The sequence below is a fragment of the Lutjanus erythropterus genome, chromosome 7 (genome assembly GCF_056507025.1).
Source record: "Lutjanus erythropterus isolate fLutEry1 chromosome 7, fLutEry1.hap2, whole genome shotgun sequence".
NCBI lineage: Eukaryota > Metazoa > Chordata > Actinopteri > Lutjaniformes > Lutjanidae > Lutjanus > Lutjanus erythropterus.
The window spans coordinates 20,425,553-20,452,592 of record NC_139323.1 but is presented as its reverse complement, the minus strand read 5'-3'; the positions used below and the strand labels follow the sequence as shown (position 1 = coordinate 20,452,592).

Here is a 27,040-nt window from a genome sequence, read left to right as displayed (position 1 = left end):
GATGAAAAAGTTCAGTGACAAAGAACCCTTATTCCTAAGACAGTATAGATCGATGCATGCAAAAAAAAAAAACCCTGCGGTATGTGGATTCAGAATATTCAAATAATTTAATATGAAAAACAAATGCAAAAACAACTTGGTGTTCTTGGGAGCGGTGATTGAAGGACAATTGCTTCTCGGCGTCCACAGGTCACACACCTGTGTCTGCTCCTAGTAATGGCGTCCATATGGTGACTGTTTTGCTAAAGAAGAATCTGTTGCAGCTTGAATGTAAAATGACACAAACAAAATGGCTCCTACAATGTTATTTATGACTTATTTTATTGTCCGTGTTGTCAGGCCATCATCAACAGCACCATCACTCCCAACATGACCTTCACCAAAACCTCCCAGAAGTTTGGCCAGTGGGCAGACAGCCGGGCCAACACTGTCTATGGCCTGGGCTTCTCCACAGAGCAGCAGCTGCAGCAGGTAAACACACACACACACACACACACACCTCGGCAACATTCAAACAAAATGCCTCAAAGAGTCTCATTTATTAGATATGACACAGAGAGGGTGTGAGGAAAAAGAGGGACATCAAGGCCCCCGTTTTCTATTCATATTAACACATCTTTTATCCAGACTCTGTCTGCAGCTGGATCATATTTACACATAAACACAACACATTTCCAGTGTGGAAATGCAATTTGTCTGTTCTTCACCATGATTTTATATACTTTCCCTCCTAATATTAATTTACCTCAGAGATTTTCTTTTTGCTATGAGAACATGACCTTCAGAGAACATCTGTCACACAAATTTTTTATTTTTTACATTTAACTTAAAATGTTACCAAAAGTGAGTGCAAATTAATCTCTTCCACCCCCACCCCCCTTTAAGATTGACCCATTATTGTCAGTTTTAGGGGACAGGAGGTCCTCAGGGTCAACAGTGTGGTCTACTATAGGGACTAACACCATCCTACATGAATACAAATGGGCTCATTCCATCCACTAAAGACTCAGCTTTCCTGTAAGACCCAATTTATGCAATTCCAGTATTGTTTAGAGACCTCAGTGTGCAGGAACATTGAACATGACACATTTTTTCAACATGCAAAAACTGCATGATTTTTGCCCAAAATTGCTTGAGATTAGCATAAAGTGGGTATGTCTGTAAAGGAGAGAGTCTTGGGTCCCCATAGAAACCATTTTCATTCATTTTATTCTTGGCATGAGGCCTCAAGGGACCCCTTTGAAAATGGCCATGCCATTTTTTTGTCTTACCAAAATTTTGGAGTGTTATTTGTCCCCCCTCCCACCATGCCATGGTTGGTACAAACTGATTCTTGAGGTATTCTAGTGTCATGATACAAATACCTTAACTCTAGTTTTTAAACTGAGCCTGGTACAACCTCTGAACTGCAGCAATATTGGCTGTGAACATGGACATTGGTGCAGAGTTGAGGACGTTAAACTTGAAATTACAGATAAAGAGCAAAAAGGGATCAGAGTTCACAGTACCTGGATGATAAGTGCAACAAAATCTTTGCTACTGCAGAATGAAGCTGCATGACACGGTGAAGTTAGAGTTTTATAATGAACTTACATTATCATAAGTACCAAAGGAGGATTTAAAAGAGTGGTTTAAGGATGATGCAGGTTTGGTGTGTTTGAGTGTGACTTGTGTCTCTTCTGTCCCTCTTCCTGCAGTTTGCAGAGCAGTTTAAGGAGGTGAAGGAGGCGGCCCGTCTGGCCAGAGAGAAATCTCAGGAGAGGTTCGAACTGGCCAACCCTGCACTCAACATTGCAGCTCCAGAGGTAAAGCACTGCTCTACTTTGTCCCAGCTTGTAAAGCACACACATTTTCTTAGTTATTTTGGCTGATCAGAGCATTTCCCAGGTAGAAAATGGAAACTCCATTAACTCAAAAGCCGTAAGTCGTCCCATCATAACAGATCTGACAAAAATATCAAGTAGGTCAATCAGTCATACTTTGCAAATGCCAAGGCCTAATCAGCCAAAATACATGAATAATAAGGGAACACTTAGCTTGTAATATATGCATCTTTGCTATGCAAATTTATTAGAATTGTTATAGCATAACAATAAATCACCTGATGAAAGCTTTTCCATTTGTTGATCTGAAAAGAGAACATAAGAAATACTGAAAACTGTTCAAATGGGGGTTGTGGATTATTGTGAGTAATCAAGACATTGTTCCTGAAAAGACAATTTGCTACTAAGTTTTCTCTAATTGAGTTTTGAGATGGTTTCTGCATCACAGATTCTCAAGTGGCAGTGATTTCAGAACCCCAGCAAATAAAGCCAGAACTATCCACATGGAGGATAGTTTCATTTCAGTTTATTGAATAAGGGGTAATGAGGAGTAAGAAAAATAGATTCGTTCATATTAATGTGAATCGACCCTTAAAAAGAGCAAAATTAGCTGTGATATCTGCAAATATATCCGCTGTGTGCAGACACCACCAAGGGACCTGCTGCTGCAGCTGGTTATGATTTAAAAAGCACTGGAATCATACTATAAATAAAATCAGAGAAGTTCACAACACGAGAGTTTGCTGGTCAGACTTTAGAGCCACACTGTTAAATTACAAACTTAACTGGGCCAGATTTTAAAACCAAGTGTAGGTAGGACAGACATTTTCAGCAGCCTATTTAAAGGTAGAATCAGTAAGAGTTTTCCCAGCTGTTCGCACACACACCAGAAAGACAACTGATTGTTCCCAGGACGTTAAATACTGACGTTTTGGGTTAGTAAAGCTTGCTGAGGACAGCAAGGAAAATACAGGGCAGGACCCCTGCAGATACAGCTACCACTAGACACTTGGATTGTGTTTATATGAGTCTATACATTGTTTTGTTTCTGACAAAATGCATATTATGCCTTTAAAAAAGCTTCACCTCATCCACAATGGCCGCTATTAATTTTTTTTTACCATCTTTCAGAGTCTGTGAATGACTTTTTCTTCTTTGCTAACATCAAGGATTCACGAAGGGAACCTGGTGTACAGTCGCTCTCTCTTGGTGACCGCAACAGGGTAATAATATTAATGGCTCCAGCTGTATGGAGCCTCACTTAATGTCCCTCCTAAGTTTGGTGTTTGATGGTGACTTTTACATTATAATATTGCAACACACTCATCGCAAATTAAACTAATTGTAAAATAAACGAGTACTTGCCAGTCCAGGCAGGGAGAAACATAACAAATGTTAATTAAATCAACAGTGACTCAAAACAAACTATAAATATTCTGACAGCAATGAATAAGAGCAACAAAAGGAAAAGAGAGTACACAAACTATGTGGCCTCGTGTCGCCCAGTGTTCACAAATTTGCCTTATAGTTGCCTACTTTCTGGGCCAGATGTGGCCCACGGGCTGCCAATTAAATTGGCCTCTTCAGAGGAAGTATAATTTCAAAATAAATGAAAAAGGGTCTAACAGACCTCATGTATGGACATGTCCTTTAATTAGGATGGACAACAGGTCCAAGTTATTGGGACATGGCGGTCTGTGTAACCCCCAGGCCAACACAGAGACTGAATGTTGTGGTAATATCCCAACGAACTTGGTGCCTTTGTTTCTATTTTAAACATATACAGAATGACGAGGGATTAGATGGATCCCCATCTGGTCGCTCCATTATTCTCCCATTGGTTAACTCCATTAAAAGATTTCATGCATGACAAATGGAGATGGGAAGCAGAAAGAGACACTGGCGCTGAAGGTGTTTGGAGGGGCAGTAATGGCCAGGACTGAAAGAAAGAAGAATGAGGGATCAGGAGAATGGAGAGGAAAGAGGGGAGATGGAGGGAGGAGGGAGGGGAGCTGAATCATCTATAATTGAGGGGAATCTGGCTGCTGCTGAAAGGACAATGGCCGGCTTTTATCCTGCCAGTGTTGGTGGACTTGATAACTCTGAGGTTCAGCTGGAGAAGTGCAAGTTTGCCTGCAGTGGAAACTTTTTGTCCTTCACCTTTTTTCCAAAAGTAGATTATAAGAAAGACTCAGAGTGATATTTTCTGGGTCAGCTCCTCTGAAATTTACAGCATCAACTGGTGCACGTCCTGTTCGGGTGGCTGTGATTTAATCGTAGAAACATGAAATTTAAACAGTATCACATGCTAACGTCTGGGAAGCTTCAGAGCTGCACTGCCAGTCTTGTTTAAGAGTTAATTCTGCCAGGTATTAGCAATAAAATTGAGTTCAGTTGTTGAAGTGACATTGATTTGAAGCAAACTTAAGTGTGTGTGTGTGTGTGTGTGTTTTTGTGTGCATGCATTGTGTAGAAGTCCTAACAAAGAGCCACTCAGCAGGTCTGAGAGACTGCAGAGTCACGGTGCCAACCTCGACCTCAGCTCAGAGACACTCAGATAAGAGCTGATGGTTTGTCTTGTCTGTTTAATTTATTGAGGCAGAGAGAAAAAAATCCTGATTACAGCAAAATGGCATTAAACCTAAGGAGGTCAACAGCACAAGCAGTCCGGTGCACATATTGGACAATATTAGTCTACCTGACAATTAATGGTGGAGTTGTATTAGACATTGTTTTCATTGAGGGGACTCAGAGTACTCAACTTCAACTTGATCAGTAAATTTCCCTTATTTACCTTCCATATTTAAATTTAATGTAACTTGTGGCTTTTGCATTCATGGATTCAGATTCTCAAACACTAAGTGAAATACTGAAATATGGTTACTCTACTGAACTCTTTCTTTGCCCTTATTAGTCTAAATCAACATACATTTTGTCTGATTCAGTGTTAAAATCACTTTAAGTGCCATTTTTTTATTGTAGGTAATACACTAACTAATAAACTCAATAAATACCTCATACAGTCCCACATTAAATAATCCAAACTCTCTCTTTAAATTCAGAAAGTTACAATGTGCTTCATAGAGAAACAAAGATATGTAACATTAAAAAAATAGGACAAAAGCAAACTGGAGAAAACTAGAAAAGACATGAAAGCTAAATAAGGACATTTCGCACATGTGCTGTGTGTTGATATTGCAATTCTTGCCAGTTGTGCACATGTGTGAAATGAATTTCTTGCCCTTGCATGCTTTTGCAAGCAAGAGTTTCTGGAGGATGTAACAGCATGTGGAGCACACAAACAGGGCTGCAGCGAAGGACTATTTTCACAGTTGATTATTTTCTTGATTAATCGATCAATAGTTGTTTTAAAATGTCAGTAAATGGAGAAAAATGCCATTCAGTGTTTCCCAGCCTAAGCCTAAGATGATGTTCTCAGATGTCTTTTTTTACTCTCACCCCAAAGATTACTCTCATAAAAGGGTAAATAAACCAAAAAATATTAATATTTAAGTAGTTGAACTCGAAGAATTTTGACTTTTTTTCTTAAAAAATTACTCAAACCAATTAATCTATTATCAAAATAGTTGGAAATTAGTTTAGTAATCGATCAATAATCAATTATCTAATTAATTGTTGCAGCTCATACAAATACATTGGTGTGGATAGTAAAATGTTTGAATTTGTCAAATGCTGTGAGAGAATGACGTATAAAACAGCTGAATTCATGCCCTCAGTATGAAGTGTGAAGGGCAGGGTCAGACTTCACACATCGAGGTCAGGGGTCAGAGTCGGTGACAGAACAACAAGCAGGGGTGTTGCATCCTGTTCCCATGGCAACCAGGGACCTCTTTGCCTGTTGGGGATCGAAAACAAACAAAAAAAGACTGTCCCCCTCGTCACACTCACAGAGCGCAGAGACGCATGGTCATGCATACATACGTGCTAAATCAATTAATCAAGCTCACACACACACACACACACACACACACACACACACACACACACACACGGAAACATCACCAGGATAGAGCTGCAAGGTCAGACGCCGGCAGGCAGCCTGTTCTGATTTCTCGATAAGACAGCAGTCATTGATTTTGTGTCGGGCAGTAAACGCAGAGGTGTTGTGGAGGTGTTGTTGTGGTTATTATCACATCGTGTGACTCACTGCTGCATGCTGTAAAACACCACACTGCTGAACCTGTGTAATATAGAAATAATACCCAATCAAAGCTGTTATAGAGTGTGTGAGTACAAGAGGTTATTGTGTGGATGAACCACAGCCAAGTATTGATGGCAGCCCCAGTGTGGCTATAATGCCAGTTAAGAGCTCCATTAAGGCTTTTATATAGCAAAATATGTGCACTGCTTTAAGCTTTCCACAGCAACAGGATCACATTGTGAATAAAAACAGCCAAATACACAAACCCATACATTATGGAGAACTGATAAAACTACAGAAAATGTTTATGGTTTATATAACACTGGAGGGAAGCTGCAGTGTTTTGTCTTGTTTAATTTTCCTCTTCACGTAGTCTATCAGGAGCTCTTACATCACATTCAGCTGGTCAGTAACAGCCCTGGTCAGTAACCATCTACCACCTATTTTGCAGAGCTGTATCTATACGGCTTCAGGCTCCACAGAGCCCATATTCTGCCTCTGATATGTGGATAGCAGCAGGGGATCTGCATGCAGTAAAGCTTCAGCTTTCTGGTTTATTTGCAGAGCTCAAAGATAAGATGGAGGAGGCGATGGTGAAGTTCAGTGAGATAAAAATGAAGAATGGTAAACAGAGCAATCCAGAAGACACTGGCAAACTGACAACATTTCAATGCTATAAAATAATGTTTACAGAATACATTGATTTTTTAGTAGATGCTTGATTTAAAGGGGCACATTTTGTGAGCAGTTTCATGTAGGAAAGAAGGAAAGTAGTTCCTGCAAGAAACTGCTCACAACAAGGTATGTGGATTATCTTGTCATGGCTTCTGGAAAAAGACACTGCTGTTGAGTCTTTCAAATGTATTTTTTAAGTGTTTTGAACACTGTAAGCCGAGTGCCATCTACTTCAGTTATGTTTGAGAGAAGGCAGACATGTGGACTGTGGTCGATACCTCCAAAACTCTGCAACTCACACCAGAATGATCTAGTAGATGGGTAAATGGCTCTGGAGGCTGGAGGAAAAAATGTGTGTTTTTGATTCTGGGATGAACTGAAGAGCTGCAGAATTGATGCTCCAGTGGGAATTGAGTCCCTACCCATGTCCCTGTTCATGGCATGAGTTGTGCAGCTGAATCTAGTTTAAATAATCATTCCCAACAGTTAAGAGGATAAATAGAGTCAGATTACTAATAGAAGATACACTCATTAGGGCATTACATGCAACTAAGAATTTGTTTTAATGTCCCAAATACAGTCTACAACATCTTAAGTTTGTCTGTATTCATAAGAGTTTAGTTTTACAGTCCCATCCAATAAAATGTGGTCACTGATTTTACGGTGACCCAGTGAGCAAAGCAGAGGAGTCAGTAAGCTCTGAGGCTCCTGTCTGCTACAGGAAGATAAGAACGGATGCAGAGCTGTGTAAAACAAACTCTACAAATATAACAGTGAATAATATACTTTACAAGAGCTAAAGACCGTAGAAATTTACACACTTAGCTTTTATAAGAAAGAACCTTCTCTTCACTGGTGTCCTGCATGACCACAGTAGAGGAAGAACATACAATATGTCGTGTCCTGGGTTCAAATCATGCAGGGAATTTGCTCAGTGAGGTGCTTCTGCAGCTCAGTTATTTTAAAATAATCCAATTTTGACATATTTTATGACAAAATATCTATATTTTAAGGATATTATTAAGAAATATGCTTAGTCTTGTGAAGACTTGGATGAGAAGATCAATACCACTCATATCTGTTCATTAAATCAGGCAGTTTTACACACAGTTATATGCTGGACTATTTCTTTTCCAGAAGTTACTGGACCCAGCCAAGAAATAGTCTGACCCCTGAAAAATGGCAAACTGTCATTTTTAGGCTTCAGTTTTTGTACCGATCAAACAAAAGAGATGTAACAGTCTTTATACAGATTTTGTAACTGTTGGTCAGAGCCAGGCTAGCTGTCTCCCCCCCCCCCCAGCTTCCAATCTTTATGCTAAGCTAAGCTAACTGGCTGCTGACTATAGCTTCACATGTACATGAGAGTGGTGTCAATCATCTCATCTAACGCTTAGCTACCTTAGATTAGTTTACCAAAATATCAAACTGTTCCTAGATGCTGCGTCTGAAAAACCAGTGAACAAGTGGGAAATCAGTTACAGATAAGAGATTGAAATGTCCAGCTTCTGCCTGTCCATGAAATGTTAGTAATTTATCAAACCAGAACTCTTTTGTGCATTGTGTGTTTATGCACACATGTATGTGCTTATGCATGCATCATAGGCATTTTTATTAGGATAAGGAGACAGTTATTTCAGTGCTCAGCATGCCTGCCGAGCATGCATTTCAACATTGTTGACACCATGACTGCATCATTTTTATTGCCAGGTACTTCAAGAAGGAAGACGTCTCCTGGAGCTCAGGAGGACGTTATCTTCAGCATGACAGCTAACCATGAGCATACTGACAGATTCTGTCAGAAAGAGCCCCGAGCATCATAGCGTATGACACTTGTCTATGACTCAAGCTAGCAGCAGCCTTGACACATTGAGTGATTGACGTGCATTTATAAAGTGGTTATGCTGGATTATGTAATGAAGAGTGGGACAGAGCCTGAAAAATGGATCATGTGTAAGTGTTGGAAAAAAAGTGAAATATTATGATTGTTTTTATATAATTTGGTAGTGAATGTTGAAACTGCTTGAAACCATGACAATCCTGAGCAAACTGAGATATCTGGTCATTGGACGGTAGTATGAATGCAAACTTTCCTGCTTTTTGTATTGAGAAAAATACAAAGCCTAAGCATTAACTATTCCAGTGTTAAATAAGGTCCAGTTTAAATTCAGTTCAAATAGACACATTTGGAACATGAGGGTATGAATGTGACGTTAATTAATCTGTTCCTGAGCTCATCTTGCAGGTTTCTGGTGTTCGTCAGACAAAAAAAAAAGTTGTGAACCTCTGAGCCACACAGTAAAGGCAAATAAAAGCCAAAAAGTAAGGAGAAATAGCATCTTTGTCTGTAAATCATCTGGAGCACAGCATAAACAGAGCAGATACAGAAGCTGTTTCTTCCTCTGATAGGTAACAGCTGTCATTTGTTTTGCGCCTGCTGATTGGAGCTTTGTTCCCTCCGCGATCTCCTCCTATACATGGTATCTATGCAGAAGCAGACAGAGAGGCAAACAGAAATGCCACATCAATATTTTAATGCCCAGACTTGGCATTAAAACTAGCTTAAAAAGGAGTGTGTGTTTTGGTGTGTGTTGTTAAGTCGGTGAGGGCAGGTGCTTCAAGAGAAGCCTTAGCATGCACCTCTCTGATGCATGGACACATGAATAAGTAAAAGAGGTTTGTGGTCTCAATGAAACACTGGGTGTAGAATCAGGAGCTTTATAAAGCTAAGGAATGATGCTGGGATAAATAAGTAAACAGTGTAGATGTACTTAAGATGAACAGCGGTGCAGAGACGTCATGATGAAAGCTCTCAGGAAAGCCACTGAATATTTAACGTATCTGGGATTCCATCGATTACAAAGCAAAACCTCCATGCAGGACCCGAAAAGTGAATGGAAAAGCTTTCAGGAACTTGGCAAGCAAGTAAATAAAAAAATAACTCTTTACATATTTGTTTTAATCATCTAGTAATATTTTTTCTCTGTTTCTCCTCTTTTTCCCCTTCCTTTTCCTTGTCCCTGATGCATCATGGAACATTTTCATCTCTCAGCTCTCCCAGGTATGTGAAAACACTGACACTCCACCACACAATAGAACAAAAAAAGCAATTTAAAGACAACCGTCATCAATTCAAAGACAACCATCTTCAGTACAAAGATCTTCTTTTGTCTAAGGCGCTGCGGTGTTTGCAGTCATGCATCTTAGTGTTGCATGGGCTATCGTGCTCAATAATTCATCTGGAGTCTGATCAAAGTTGACTTCAGAGCAAATTTAGCTTCAGAACGCAGCTGGTAGTCACTACAAAAGAGGAAAAGCCTTGCAACAACAATAGGAAATGTAATTTAATTTGTGCGTTTTATCTAAAGTGTACAGAAGTTCGCTATTTTCTGACTTTGCCTCATCAAAATCCAGTAACACAACTACACATTGATGTCATGAGAGCTCCCCTGACAGCAGACAAAACAGAGATATCTCCTTTAAAAGTTAGTGAAAATTCCTCGCAGGTCCTTTGAATCTCTGGCTAATTAGTCGTTGGTCGTTTGCAGGCTTGCGCTCTTGTATTCCAGCCTTGTTTTCCAGTCAGCCTGTTAGCGAACAACATACGGAAAAACTGCTGTAAATTTGTAATCCCATTTATGACTTAAACATGATCCAGGGTATGAATTATTCAGGGATACGCACAGCCGATCCGTTGGCTTTGGGGCCGGACTGGTGTTGTCTGAGCTTTGATTTCTCCTGCTCTCGGCTTCCTTTCTCTGGACACAGTGCTCATCCACATGAGTCGGCAGTGTCTTTTATTTCCATATCCCTCCATAAGGACAGACTGAGAGCTGCTGAGCTATAGATAATAAACCGTCGTCCTCGGGGGGATACAGTCAGGCTTTCTCAAATTAATAATACAAGCTTTTTTCTACAGTAAGTGCAGGGTTGTGATGCTTCACTGAGGCACTTGGTCGTTGACAAGTTCAGGTTTAGGTTTCCACTCCGAGAGAAGAGGACAGAAAGGCGACGGGGGGTTCAAAAAATGTGCCCAAGCTAATTCATCTGCACGCTTTTAGAAAGGAGACTGAGCTGTCTTTTAGCCCGTGGCCTGAAACTGAGGGAAAGGGTTCACAAAACTGTGTGAAAGGAGGCTTGAACCCATTTCTGGGCAGCGTGGAAAGGAAAATATTGAAGCAGATTGGTGAGACCAGTCTGTGCCAGGCTGGAGTCAAGCCATCTGCATGCTGTAATGTCATATTCAAAGTCTCTGTGTGACGTGAGAGGAAGATAAATGGGCTCCTCTAGTTCTGTATCACCATTCAGTTTATTTAACCTTTACTTTATACTGTGGGCTCATCCTAATGAGGTAAGAAAGCAGAGGCAAAAACTGCTGATTTTTATGTTGCAGGTGTAGCAGTTTATTTAAGCAAAACATTTGAATGAGAATGAGCTTCACTTACAACTGTTCACAAATAATTTTAATGTCCAAATATAATAACCAGGCTGCAAACAAGGAACAAATTGAACCTTGTTTTATGGCTGCAGAGCCATTCAGTGCTCTAACTAAAGGTCAGTCATGTGATAAGTTGGTTTTTGTTTCTAAATTTATGTTACTGTGAGACACCGGCTGTATGTCTCACAGTAAAATCACACTTTTTCTTTTTACTTTTTAGTACTGCAGCTGCCCTTTCAAACTATATACTGTTGCATGCAGTAGGCGTACAATTGAGACAAAATACGTGACCATAAAACTGCGCCTCACCCTCTTGCTCATACATCCGCCACAGTCTGTAGCACAAAATTTGATGTAAAAAAGAAAAAAAAGTGATTTGGAACGAAGAGCATTGATTTCTAGCTTGAAGATCTTTAAGCTAACTGTATGAGCAACTGTATTAGTCCAAAAAAACAGTCAGATAGATTCACTGATCAATTAACTTGTATTTATTTCCCAGCAAAAACAGATTACATTCAGGTCTCTCTATATTATTGTATTAAATGCATCATGAAATAGTTTATTGTTAGGATTTCCCCAGGAGAAAACCTAAGCTGAACTAAAATGACTGTATCTGAGTGCTTGAATTATGGTCATGGTAAATATTTCATTAATTACAACAAATTACAAACTACAACTTTACAAGAAATCTAAATTGTATGGATGAAAGTTAGACTTCATCTTGTAAAATTTGAATGAACTGAGACAAGATTATCTTTTGATCACTGACGGAAAAAGCATTGAAACACAGGAACAAATAATAGTTAGTTTTTAACTGCTGATGTTTAATGTATGATCAGTTGCCATCTTGCAAGCAAAAGGGGTTTCTTTTTCTCCAAACCTTCAGTCTAAATCACTCCTGCTCTTTTCTACTCAGCGGTCAGAGTCACCACTCCAAACCTGTGCCTGCTGCAGCGTTTGTTTTGTGCATATGCTTTGGTTTTCATTGGCCCATTTATGATCACATAGCTTTATTGGCTACAAAAATACAGATGAAAGATTTGGATATTAATTCAAATTGTAGGCCTACTCGCTTTTTTTTATTTTAAAAGTAACAAAGCAGAGTACATGGTGAGTAAAATTACAGACTTGTACTCGTAAAACTTCAAGTACACAAATAAATGACTTAATCACAGTAATTTGCATATTGTTGTAATTAATTATTTCCTTGTTGTTGATCATCTATCTTTTACAATACAGCTACAAGGTACAAGATACAACAGGATGAAGCTGTCCGCAAAGTTTTCAGATAAAAGTTTTTATATAAAAATGGAAATTTGAATCCATAACAAACAGATTACATCGGCTGAGCTGCAGCTATAGCTGCTTTTTTTTTGTCTTTTTTTTCTTTACAACAGGACAAACAGTGGGACGGTGTGTAGTCAAACTTTACACTCAGAGCTTCTGGTATTTATGGCAAAATGTTTTGCTTGCCTCCACACGTACAGCACAAGATTATACAGATATTAAACACAGACAGTTTAAATAACACTTATGAGTTTTAATCACAAGATCAAGGCTAAAATTTTAACTAAATAAGGTGATGAAAATAACATATGACACCAGCACAGCTAGTAAACCTATTGCCAGATGTGCAGTCTATGTAATATCTCAGCAGATATCCGTACCACAGCAGGATGGCAGGATGTGCACATTTTTACACAAACACTAGATGAACTCTTGGAGCGAGGAACTGCGCTTCAGTCATTTTCTGTTGAATCAGAGTCGGATCAGATCTCAGAGGCCGTATGAAGAGAAGGCAGCCGGGCTCCACACATGGCGGCTCGCTCTGCGGGAGCCTGTTTACAGGAGCCCAGATGGGACATATCAGGCGCTGACAGGTGGAGCTCTGTCCTGTCCTGCTGCTGTGTCGTGTCTGTTTTGTTCTGATGACAGCTCTGGATGTAGAGATGGTAATGGGCCTGTCAGCAGCTCAACCCTGAACCTCTGAGACAAAGTCTAATTAACGCAGCTTCATCATGTATTAACAGCATAACAGCCACAATCAGTAATCTTCGTATACAATATTTAATGTCATTTGGAACATCCACTGTAGACACATTGTAGTAGATGTACCCTGTTAAGAGCTTTTGTCCTCTAAATAGACACAAGAGTACTATTGTATGCTAATGGCGAAGCTGCTGTGTCATTAATAAGGATTTATACTGTTATCCCGAACAGCTCCAATAAACATCCATTTACACAAAAGGTGCTGGGGCATCTAACTTCTTTCTTTTTCATTGGTTTCCTAATAGCAGTGGCAGTGCTGATACAGATGAAATGAATGCTAATTAACAGAGATGCTGCCGATATGACCTCAGCTTTATAACAAGTTTGTGTCCTGTTTGTGTTTGTTCATATCTGTCGGTCCAACAGTTGTCGGAGGAGCGCCATTCTCCACCACTGCTCACAGTCAACGGGCCAGGAGAGGAGAAGCTGTTCCGCAGCAAGAGCGCCGAAGTGGAGCTGACAGCAGAGAAGGAGAGGGTGAAAAAGATGCTGTCTGAAGGGTAATAACACCGTTTTCTTTAAAGTTAATACCTCACGTCTCATATTGTCTTAATAGCTTAACAGCTTTAATCACTTTAAGACAAGCAACGATAAAACCTTCTTGTATTTTATCTTCATTTTCACATCTTTTAGCTTGGCTTTGTTCGTCTTTATGTATCTTTACTTTTTAAAAACCTAATTAGCCGTTTCTGAACATGTTGTCAGACTAACAGCACCTTTAAGAGAATGTTGCTGTATTTACCATGTTGCATATGCATCCATGCTTCAAACAGTCTACAACAGTATAATGCAGAATCTGGCTTTTCTTTTACAGTTCTCAACAGTGATTCAAAAAGTCTTTGGGATGTTTTTATGGCTCTGTGTTGGCAACATCCATGGTCCGTACATATGTATGTACATCCATCCCATTCTTGTGAAAGCAATACCTGCAGAACATCTCTTCAACTTCAAACATCCACTTTGACTCAAAGATGAATTGATTAGATTTTAAGGGTCAAAGGACTTTTTTGGCTATTACTCAAGAATTCATAATAATTTTGACAAAATTACACACAAACGTCTAATAGGATAAAATGATGAGGTGATGACATTTTATATCCAAAGGGTCAACTTCACTGTGACATCATAATGTTAAGCTCTCTATCAGTCCGCCTTAGTGGAGAAAGCATATTTCTCACTGGAAATTATTCACTGGAATCACATGTGTAGTGAGAACTTCCATTTTGCCAAAATGTACACCCTATACATTTAAGATAACAAAGATTGTTTTTGAGCAAAAATAAATTACTTCCAGCAGGATAAAATAAATATTTTTTAGATGTTAGTAGAATCTTTGGAACCGAGGCTTCATTTTATCAGCAACAGTTCAAAACAGTGTGATCATTTGTTGGAAAAATCAGCCAGCATAAAATGTAGGAAGCGTGGCAACCAAATTGCAAGGTTCATCGAGGAGCAGAGAGAGCGAAAATTAATTTGTGAAACCATTAACTATTAGTCATTCATTTCCCAGCAATTACCACTACAACCTGTAAACAGAAAATACAGAAATAACTGTTAAGATGCTTGACTTCTACTTCACCAAATACCTTTTGAGAACCTTTAAAAACAGCAAAGGCAAAAATATGACACTCAAACATAAAACTTTCTCAGATGCTCCAGAATAATACAGCTGCTTAAAATGTATAACTTGCTGGATATTTAATATATCCACTTATCCACATGCAGATAGTCTTATAAAATTCATTTAGTCAAAAGTAAGTAATAGATGTTGACAAATTGTGCTGTGTTTTCACACTGCATCACTAATTTTGAGCTTAATGCTGAAAATTAAAAAACACACACAAGGGAGCGGAGACGTGTTAACAGTCTGAATTTTACAGGCATTGTCTCTGTTAGTTTAAAACCTGAAAAATATGCGGACGTATTATTGGAATTCAGCGGGTGCAGATTTTGTGTGGGCCTGTTTAACTAACCGCACACACATAACATTAGCTAGTTTTCTGCCACATAACACGGTATGTTCAGTGTGATCTGCGTTTCCTTCACAAGGATCATTGTTTTCACACCTCACTGCTGTTTTGCATACAGCTTTGCTTTTTGCTCAGTGTAAAATTTACTTTTAAGGTAGTCTCTTTGAATGGTCTTGCGATATAAATCAGCGTTTTACGAGTCCATTTTTTAGACCACATATTTATTTTTCATTTTGGATGTTTATTTGACAACATGGGGCAGAGAGACATAAACCAGAGAAACATAGAGAGGGACAGCATGCAGTGAAAATTTACACTCAGAGCCTCTGATGTTTATGAAAGGATATTTGGCTTGCCTCAACACACACAGCATAAAGATGAATATAACAATCTGTAACAATAACACACAAAACACAGAGACATAAAATACACATTAAAATCAAACAGTAGAGAGAGTAGCAGAATTTTGTGTGTGGGAGTACTGAAATGTAAATTTTATCTGCCAGACTTTAGAAAGTTTACCCTAAGTTTGGCCACATGAGCCGCTGTAACTGCCCCGAGCACTTGTGAAGCTCTGGATAGTCAATGAAACTCACTCAGAATAAATGCCTGTCCCTTAGAGGAGAAGAGGAATTACAAATCTTTAACCACAAAGAGTGAGTTACAATTCTCCTCATTTGTTGTTTTAACAATATAAATGTTTCTAATAATATAAATCTGCACCATAATGCAGAATTGTTTCATTTTAGTCACTGTGGTAGATCATGAGAAAATAGCATGAATGTCTTTTCAGATATTGTTAATTAATAAATTAATTAATTAATAAAAGAAAAGGCAGGGGAAAAAAGTAGGATCTAAATCATAAACTAATCACTTTTCCTCTCTCCCATGGCCGAATGTTTCAAAAAAATTCACTGAAAGCTGTTCTCAGGTTTTTGAGATTTCTCGCTAACAAACAAAAACAGCGACAGTATTCGCTGTTTGCGGATTTGTTCTACAAACAACATGTACTGTTATCCATCCAGAAAGCCGAGCTGGTACCCACACTCTCTGTCTGAAAGGAGAGCTGCTGCTTGAAACATTACAAAGGAACCGACGGCTGAAATCGAAAAATATTTTGTGAGCTGGAAAGATTTGTGTCTCAGTAAAGTCAGTCAGCAGAAAAGAGCATCACATGCCCATAAACTGTAGATTAAATGTTGGTGCCTATATGGTTATATGGCAAATTTAAAGTAGCCAGACTCGATATTTTTACGATAACAACTTTACTGTTTTGTTTCACTCTCACTGCTCATAGCACCATTTTCAGTCACAACAGGCAGCTCAAAAACTCGCTGAACGCTACCTGTTGACCACCGAAGAGCAGACAGACACAGTTAGCGACTACAGTTATGGCTGTTGAGCATAACATGGAGCATTTAGCAGCTAAAAAAACAGATATTTCCTTTTGGAGGTGGTGGAGATCAAAAATGGAGGTAAAAGATAGTGAATATTGGGCTTATATTCATCAGGTGGGCAGAAAAACGACTTCAAAAAGAATGATAATGCAGTATTTAAGTGTTGCTGCACTTCCACAAATAAGGAAGGACTCACAAGAGGCAAATTAAAGGCAGACTCCACCACTTTTAATAGCCGAGGGAAAGTGCCAGAAATAAGACTACTATGAGGCCTGGAGGAGTCCGTGTCTATACTGAGGCTGGCAACCGATTCAGTCACTGATATGACAGTGATGATAAATGAGAGACCGGCAGGATCTCCTCCTTATCAGTCTCAGAGGTGAGCTACTGACTCTCCAAGCTCTGCGTCGTCTTATTCTTCTTCTCCTTTTCCCTGCGCTATAGAGGACTACTCTGCCTGTAAAATAAGGTATAATGTCCTCTGTGACGGTTCACTCCCAAATCAGTAATACACACTTTTTATGTATTTTAAAATACATATTTTCCTCTTACCTGCAGTGCTGTTTATCCATCTGGATTGTTTTGGTGTGAGTTGCTGAGTTTTTAAGATATCAGCCATAGAGATGTGTGCTTTCTTTTACATATAATAGAACTAGATGGCACTCGGCGTGTGGTGCTCCTAAAGCAGAAAAAAACAAAACAAAAAAACAACTCATTTGAAAAACTCAGCAGCAATATCTCTTTCCAGAAATCATGACCAAATTGCTCAAAAATAATCCACAGACCTTGTTGTGAGCAGTTTCATGAAGGAACTACTTTCTTTCTACCAAACTACACTCACCAACTGTATCACCTCACAGACAGAAACGTGATTTTTTTGGTGCTTTAAGCACCACAAGCCGAGTGCCGTCTAGTTCCATTAGAGAAGGAAGACATCTCCACGACTGATGCCTCCAAACCTTGGAAAACTAACATCAAAACAATCAGAATGAATAAAAAACCACTACAGACCAGAGAAAAAAAATGTATTTTTGAATTTTGATGATGTCGCTAGATGATGCATTTTTAACAGAAAGACCTCATTACACATGGGGACATGATAGATGTGGACATTTATCATACAGATTTAGTCTGGCAAAGGGAAGTGTATTAAGTATAGAATCAGCACTGCATGTTATCTACGTTTGAGTGCAGTCAGACGGGATTTCGACAGGTGAAATTGACTTGGTGGAACAAAAAACATGCAGGACAGGAAATAGCGTATGTATGTAGCATTTTAAACGTAAACTGTGGCAGGTAGCTCAGCTAATCAACAGTATGGGGAGATGGAAATGATGCAGTGCTGTTCTTTAGGAGCAGGAGTGAGTACCACTGATCCACAGTATTTGGAGCTTGACTCAGATTGGCTACTAAAAGTCAAGAAATTTAAACCTTTTCTTTAGCAGCAGTGAATGAGTGCTCCCCTCAGAGAAAATAGCTCACCAATGGAGATTGTGTCCCTTTCTCTGATTTTGAGTATAAGAAATGCTCACTTTAGCTCTTAAGAAATAAAGAAGCATTGACAAACTAGAAGAGCGGACCAGTTCTGCGTCAGTGTGTGTGTGTGTCTCTGTGTGTGTGTGTGTGTGAATCTTGCACCTCATAATTACTGTCATCACAGTGCCCATTATTGATCACTCAACCTTACATCCGACACCAGGAAGCAGAAAAGCACTCATACTGTGCTGCTTTACAACCTATTATCCCAGCGATTTCATTTTATGATTGCTATAAGCCTACACAGGCTTTTCCCTCCTGTTGCTATGGTGAGTAGTTTTATGGTTGCCAAGCTGTTAGTTTGGTTGTCATGGCAAAGACTCCTTTTTTTTCTTCCTAAACTCCAACTTCTCATGTGAAAGCCCTCCGGTTTATGTCTGTGAATGTTCTCATTCATCCAGGTCATTGTAATCTCAAGAAGAGATCAAGTCGTAGGCAACTGGACTTGTTTATATGTCTTTGAAGACGTTTCGCCCCTCATCCAAAAAGCTTCATCAGTTCATGCGTGTCAAACTAGTCTGAGCTAGTCTGACTAACCCAGGTTTTGAACCTCTGTGGATGTGTTCACCAGGCCATAGGTGTTAATGACTCAACTTCATTATTGCTCCATTCACTTTTAATGACAGTTGTTTGGAGGCGTTAGTCAGTGGGTGTCACCCGAAACCAGGTATGAGTGACGGTCGTTAGAGTCACGTGACCGTGAACAGCTGTTGTTTTTGGTGGCCAAGTTGAAACTCCTGGGTAAGGATGAAATAACGGTGTTGTAAATGGGAGAGAGGTTATGTCTCAGGCCTCCTCCTCTGTAGAGAGTGGGTTTCTCCACTTTAACATAGATGGCTTCTTTAGCTCCTCTCTCAAATCATCTGTCCTCCCTGTCAAGAATGTGGACATTGCTGTCCTCAAAGGAGTGTGCCTTTTCCTTTAGGTGTAAATAGACAGCTGAGTAAGTGAGAGTCCTGTGTTGAGCCATGCGTCTGTTCAGTGGGGTGGTTTCTCTGATGTATAGGTCATTGCATTCCTTGTTGCACTGGACAGCATACACCAGGTTACTTCTTTGTGTGTGTGGTGTGCAGTCTTTTGGATGTACCAATTTCTGTCTGAGTGTGTTTCTGGGTTTGATATATACTGGGATGTGATGCTCGTTGAAAACCCCCCTGAGTTTCTCAGATTTCCCAAACACATACGGGATCGCTATGTTATTTCGCTTGGTTTTCTTTTCCTCATCACCCTCAGTGTTGTGATCTTTCTGGTACATGTGGCTGTTTTCACAAATGCCCATCTGGGGTAGCCACAACTTTTAAGATGCTTGTGTTCTGTCTTTCGTTCTGATACCACCTAACTTATGTTCCACGGGGTGGTGTGAGTCAAAGAGTAGGTATTGGTCTGTGTGAGTGGGCCTCCAGTTTATTAAATGTCCCCGCAGAATCCTGACCTTTTGCCAGCGTACCGGACCTGATCCACTCCCATGTTTTAATAAAGGATGACACAACACCTGTAACACCAACTGGATTATTTTTTCCGCTGTGCCCTGTGGTCTCTGTAACTCTCCTCTGTGAAAGGTGCATAGTGCTCTCTTCTGTTGCAGGCCTTTTTTTAAATGATAAAAGAGAAACAAAAGAGAGAGAATATTTCAAAGACAATGGGAAAAAAGGTAATAAAAAGACATATTTGAGGGTAATTTGAAAGTCTTATTGTGGTGAGTCATCCAGCTCTATCTCTTCTCTTCTCTGAAAATATTAATATACATGAGCTTATGGCTCCTTAAAATCAAATAAATGTCCGTCAAATTTCTCCAAACAGCTGGTGCAGCATAATATAAAAGTTTCACTTCATTACCTCATTATGTGCTACGCTTTCCACACCAGCAATGCTTCTTTCTGACAGTAACAGCAGACCAGCATTAGGCTTTTATAGCTGCACTAATCAATATTAATTATCACCTGCCTCTGTGGTTCCTCTTAACTTAACCAAGTGTTTTACAGTCTTTCAGCTCTTTGTTTTTGTTTCACTCTCACCTTTTTCATCAGGGTCGCAACAAAAAGGCCCAGACAAACTGACTGTACACCACCTTCTCAGCACCAAATGAAAACAAGTTGTGTCTTTTTGTGATTTATCCTCAGGTCTATGTGTGAGATAAACCTGGAGGCCGAACTCTTCACCCTGCAGGACAGTAACGCCAAGCTGGTGGCAGCGCTGCAGGAAGCCAACAGCAGCGTGGAGCAGTGGAAGAAACAGCTGGCTGAATACCAGGAGGAGACTGATCGCCTCAGAGACCAGGTGACATACAGAGGAGGACAAATGAACACCACATAATACAATATCCCTGCAGCTAACAACAATATAGTGTGAATCATAACATTTGGTACAGGCTTGAAGTGTTTGGTGTGTTGACACATTTGTGAGGGCTTAGTCTTGCCTTATCACATCATTTTTTAAGTGTTTGCAACTAAGATTAAGTTGCAATATGTCCTATAAACAATAAAGCATGACCATCATCATGCTACACTACTTTTTCATATGCAATACAGATACCACAACCTTGAGTATCTGCTGACAACTATACCAATCTGATCTCTCTTTTTCCTCTCAGAAACAACTGAGCTGTTAATAATACATTTGTATTGATGTACTGTGTTTAATCTAGCCATCTAAAAAATCTAATGCTCACACTGTGAGGAAATACACAGACCACAACATTAGCAGCATAAGCAGCATTTTTAATTGGTCAGCATCAGTCAAATATTCAAAATGACATTTAAATGAACTCCACACAGCTGTTTGGCCCTTTTCTTCCTTTGGCTCACATGATGACAGGTCTCACTCATGTTCTGGATACTGTTCATGTGACACATGCTGATCATCTGTGCTGCTGTGACACGTCTCTCCGTGCAGCACAGAAACCGTCCAGGAGGGTTTTCATATCAGTGCTGCTGCATGATGCGGCGCTCTGCTTTCTGTCAGTCACTTCACACCCAGAGGAGGAAATTTTTCCTCCAGCAAATTTCTCCAAAAACAAGTCTCTCTATAAACTGTGTCACATCTTTGTCTATTGTTTAGGGCATCTACATCAGCTGCACAGTATTGTAAACCTTAGATGCAGCACGCATTATTGGGGGAATTAAAAACTAAATATACAGTAAGTATAGTAAATTAACTTAAACATGTTCTATCACTTAGTAATAACTGTTTAATAAGAATGATCCATGTTATAATAATTTGCTTGAAATATAAAGCTTGAAACCCGTATGTGTCTTCGTATGGTTTAAAATGTCAGAGGAAGTGAGAATAAACATATGATTTTGTTTTTCCTGTTGTTCCCGCTCAGATAGCAACTGGACATTATGGTGATTTTTCTAACCAGACATTTATAGCCATCTCAGTAAAATCCCCACACAGACTTGGTCTCTTCCAAACTGCAGATGCATTTTTCATCCGGCCCCCCCTCCGTGGGATATTTCTGTTGACAGGCTCCCATGATAATCGCAGGGCCAGAATGCAGACATTTCATCTTTAATTTAGGGAGAAAATTATGCCCTTGGTCAAGCTTAACAAGGCATCTTCAGTGCGACAGAATTAAGTGCTGCTGCAACCGGTCTGCAATGGAGCTATTACCACCGGTGACAGGAAACTGGCCCTTTATTTTTAGCCAACGTTGTGGTTTCATCTATCTCTACGAGTCCAGGTGAAGGTTACGCCCGAAACGCACACACACACGCACACACACACACTCGCAGACACACACACACACACACACACTGCAGCAAAGTCAACCAGGTGGCTGGAAGTGGAGCAGGCCTCCAGGGTTTGGCAGTGGGGTACTGAGGGGGGCAGGGATGAGATTTTTTGTGTTTTTTTTTTTTTTTCTTATTGGGACAGGACACCCTATACTGCCCACCCTCCTCCCCGCTCCCTGCCCCAGTTACAGGGAGAAGATAAATCACTGTAGGAGCAGAAGGAGAGAGGTTGGCTGGCTCTTTCTCCCTCGTCACACACTCGGCTTCAGCCATGTTTGTGTTCACCCACAGCAGAGAGGCTCTACGTTTATTTTCTGGGTTTCTGGGTTGACTCTGAGCCCTGCTCAACTTTAGCGAGTATTAGCAGCACGTGGAGTTCGATTCTTCAGTTATATGTTGTATCGGACTGCAGGTCAGAGGTTCTGACAAGATGTAAAATACACCAGGGATCCTCTCATGTTCATCACTTGGAATAATTTGATGTAACCTTTTTTTTTACTCACTCCAACATTATGTGAAAGAACAACACAAGAGAAATGTAATAGAAAATATTAGACACATATTAAAAACTATAAGCACCATATCAACACAGAATACCCATAATACACACACATCAAGAGAGTGTTTCACTGTTAGTGCATGTGGAAAATAAGATGTATATTCTGATTATTTTAAATATAATAACATAAAAATCTAAAATAAAGAGTATAGAATATGAATATGCACTTTTTAATCTGAAACATGCACTTCTTGAAATGAATATACTTTATTGATCAGTGCTGCTAATCTGTATGGTTGAGTTGAACATGTTTTAGTTGTATAGTTGTTTGTTGAATTTTTTATATATTTATATATATGTATACACATATATATGTATGCATATATATGTATATATGTATGCATACATACATATGTGCATGTCTTTTTTTAATCTCCGGTCAATTTATTAAGATAAAACATTCCTTGAAATGTTAATTCATAAATAAATCATAGTTTTCCCATGTTTCTATCTTCATGTGTAGTTGTGTGTAGTTCAGAGACATGGCTCTGGAGCCTCTGGGGACGGCTAGCTGACACATACAGATTGGATATGAAGGGGTTGAGTCCTCTGGGATCATGTGGACCCCACCCCCCTTTCAACCCGCGGCGGTTTCCTGAAGCTTGGCTTGGATGGCATGCGACGTAGCGTAGTGTGGAATCTATAAAGAGACACTTTGAAATTGCCTGTGAAAATTCAGAAGAGATGTTAAAGGGAAGGAAAGGGAAACGTTGGTATGGAAGCAGGAAACCCTCTCTCCCCTCTCACACACACACATTTATATTTCAGACATTAAGTGGATTGAAATGCAAGCAATAAGCGATAACATAACGAGCAGGAAAATAACCAAAACTGTTTTCCTGTAAAAATAACCTTTTGTTTTTTAGCTCAACTTTCTTATCTGCCATAAATTGTTACTACAAGCACACAGCAGTATTTCTACATATTAAAGTCTCCACCAAACTATTATTATCATTATCGATTTATCTGCCTGTTATTTTTCTCAAATTGAATAAAAAGTTTAGTCTATAAAATTGGAAAAATGAAAAGTTGAATGGCCCAAGGAAGTGTCTTCAGATTGCTTGTTTTGTCTGAGCAGCAGTCCAAAAACCCCCAAAATAGTCATTTTACTATCACAGAAGACGAAGAAAACCAGCAAATATTCAAATTTGAGAAGCTTTAAAGAGTGTTTTTTTGTGTTTTTAGTCATAAAATTAAGATGAAAACTATTTCTTATCAAAATTGTTTCAATTAATAGTATTTAATCAGTCATTTCAGCTTTATAGCTGAACAGCCGACAAATGTGTCACCTGTCAGCTGTGATCATGTCTGAAGTCAGGTTTCATCTGCAGCAGCTGACAGTGGTGAGGAAACACTGACATGCACAGCAAAATTTGATCCATTTCATCCAATTAATGCAGCAGTCAGGATATTGAATCTGTCATGTAACCTTTTTTTATCGGGTTAGACCTAAATCCTTCTAACACACAGATTTCTTAACATCATGTCCATGTTTTTGGGCATATTTAAACAAATTTGACTTTATCTTTTTTAGACTGTGCAGTGGTCAGTAGAGCCAAAGTCTGATTTTAAAAAACACACTGCATGATATAATATGTATGAGCCATCACAGTGGTTAAATAAATCTGTATAAAGCTTAGCAAATCCTGTTACTTCAAACTGTGTAAACCCTTGAGACACAATTAGGTTATTGTTTTAATCTGATTACTGCCACCAGAGCATGCAAAAATTATACCATGTTGTTGGGGTTTTTTTGGTTTGTTTTTGTTTTAAGCAAGGCCCTCTGGGAGTTGAACCCCTGACCACTGCAATTTTATTGTTGTTCTCTGACTTTTGAGCTACAAAGCCCTTAAAGGGATAGTTCGGATTTTTTGAGGTTTTTATCCACAATCAATGTATGACTGACAGTGGAAGGTGGTTAACAGAAGCCCAGTTTAGAGAAGCAGCAGGAGTACTGGTGTAGGAAGCTAAGTAATGTACTGCTGTGGAAAGGCTCAGCAGCAAAAAATTTTAGCGACCTAAACCAGAATGCCCACCTAAAAAAAGTCAGTGTCAGTTTAGGTGTATACTATAGAATATTTTTACTGCTTTATCTTGCCGTCAGACAGCCTTTTCTGATGGGAAACCATTGTTATATAAACCAAGTATTGTTCTCTCCAAAGCAACCAGACTCCATGACTGAAATCAGCAATTTTACTTCACAAAACAGAGATTGCTGATCTACCGCTGCTTCAATGGGTTAGTTTGTTTGTGTTATTATGTGACATCTGCGATTAAAAGGTTAGTTTGAATTCACCAAAGTCAAACAATAGTTCAAACAAGCAAACAGATTGAGGCAGAGGTAGACTAGAGTTGGGCGATATGTTCAGATATTCCTACGATCATCATCAGCTCAGGTCTCAGCTGGGAGATGTGTGGCAAATTCACTATGTTATGCATGCTGGGTGCCTTCACTACGTCCAGTAGACAAAATAAATTCACAAAGTGTCTAGAAATGACATGTTCTCACACTTACTTTCCATTTTAAATGGAGAAGTATAACCGTACACCTTCTGAATTCAAGTTTCTTCAGAGAATTCAGAGTGATATTTGGCATATATAATGGCGGTTTCAGGTCAAAAAAGGAAGTTTTCATCATATGGATTCTAGAGCGAACATGCATGTGATCAGTGTATGTGGATATGAAGGAAAAAAGGGACAGCTGATTTGTATAGACATAATATCAACTTGAATGTGAAGGCTACTTCTTGATCTACAAGTATAGTGCATCATCAGTGATGATTTTATACAGTGTTAAGCAGCACTACATGTGCTACGGATTTATTACCTGCCTCAGCTGCTCATATGAGCTGTGTCTCTGTCCAGGTGCTCTTTAGGGCGTGGCTCCTGCCCTGTGATATATCCTACAGATAAACAAAACTGAAAAGGTGTCATATTGCTGGTATGATATTGATACGACTGCTGATAGATCACTTTTGTTGTCCGTTTTTGCCAAGAATTGCGTGCCTCATTTAAAAAAAAGTGCAGAGATGGTGATCTGTGGAAGTCGCTGCAGATCGGCATCGTGCTCTGCTGCTCAGGTGAGCTGTGTGTCCGCTCTGAGCTGTTTCTCCATGGTTAATATATGTGCCAAAATAAAAAGCATGACGTTCCGCGATGTAGACGTGCTGCTCAGGTTGGCAGTGTGGGAGTTACTATGGTTACGGTGTGTCTCTGTCACTCTGAAACTTTCTTGCTGTCCCCACACTCCTCTCTCATTCACACACACACGAGCTGGTATCTTTACGTCTGTGTTAAATGTAAGTGTGATGTGTATTTACAATACATTTGAATAAGGGAGAGATCATGTTGATGTAATGTCTCACTAGATGAAAATGACTCAGGCTGGTATAAAAATGTTTCACCCAATACTGAAATTAAATACTTTTACTATTTACTATTTTTAATATTCTATTCTATTCTATTTTCTAATTTTATTTTACTATTATGACAGCCTTTATTTTACAGAAAAAAAAACAAAACAGCTTTGACATTACGTAAAAAAAAGCTGTTCAAAAGCATCCTTTTCCCTTCAAACCCTGTTGGTCTTGAGTATTTCAAGTGTAGGTTAAAACCTTTCAACCTGGCTGCATAAAAGAACAACTGGTACTGAAATCTCTAAACCGTACATGTCGTGCTATTTGTTTAGCAAGTGTTAACAGCTAATTTGAGGGGCCTCCGCTGTAAATTGTTTTACTAATTGTTGATGGGGAATATGACCTGATAAAAAAATTTAAGGCAGAAGATTTTTAAATACTGCGCACACTTAAACTGATATGGAGTTTTTTCTGTGTCCAATATACATTTTGCTGCTGACCCTGTCCACAGCAGTTTATTGCTTAGCTTCCCTACACTGTTACTCCTGCTGCGTCTTCAGTCTGGTGTTGTGCCGATCACCATCCACTGTAGGTAATACACTGACTGTGGATAAGTACTTCATCCAAGCCCACTTCAAAAAAATCTGAACTATCCCTTTAAAGATAACAGAGTAGATACTCAGTGAAGCACAAACTTTAAATCACATCATGTTCAGACTTCAAAGGCTGAACGGTTTGCCCTTGTTTAGTCAGACCGTCACCCTCCATCTTTGGCTCGTCAGTTAATATGTTAAACACAGAGAAGTGGGTCAGACTGGGAAAAATATTTTTCACGATTTTCCACAAGGTCAAAGCCCTCCAGCAATTAAAAGTCTCCAAGGCAAAGAGAGTTCAGTGCTGTGACCACAGGCAGAAAAGCTTTTTCCTACAGAAGTCTGTGTGTGTGTCTGTGTGTGTGGTGGAGGTTCGAAAGAAATAAGAGAGGGTATGAATCAACAAATGTTCTGCAATCTACGAGTGAATCAAGGACAGAGTGATGCATGATGTAAGCGGCTAAAGACACTCTGAGTTCTGACTAAATGGACTTTTATCAGCTGTGGAAAACACTCCGTCCATGTGTGTGTTTGCGTGGGTGGATGTGTGTAGGCGATGACCCTCTGTTGGTTTTCCACATTTCCATCAATACTAATGGTGTGTTTTCGTGTGTGTCTTGTATTTGTACATTGCAGCCATCACGTAAAAAAACCTTTTAATGCTAATTTAGCTGATTTCCATGTTTTTCGCTGGAGGTGCAGGGTCATGTGTTATTTTCTAGAATTTGAAAATTACACCACACATTGG

At 39.4% G+C, this 27,040-nt stretch overlaps 1 protein-coding gene across 1 annotated transcript in view; it reads left to right on the top strand.

Moving 5' to 3' along the window:
• The window catches only part of LOC146323959 (homer protein homolog 3-like), a 67,762-nt gene that overhangs the window by 31,309 nt on the left and 9,413 nt on the right, over positions 1-27,040 (top strand). Inside the window, exons 3-6 of the mRNA XM_084723135.1 lie at positions 340-471; positions 1,698-1,835; positions 13,514-13,647; positions 20,171-20,327. Coding sequence (XP_084579261.1) covers positions 340-471; positions 1,698-1,835; positions 13,514-13,647; positions 20,171-20,327 — 561 coding nt within the window. The remainder of the gene's footprint in view (positions 1-339; positions 472-1,697; positions 1,836-13,513; positions 13,648-20,170; positions 20,328-27,040) is intronic.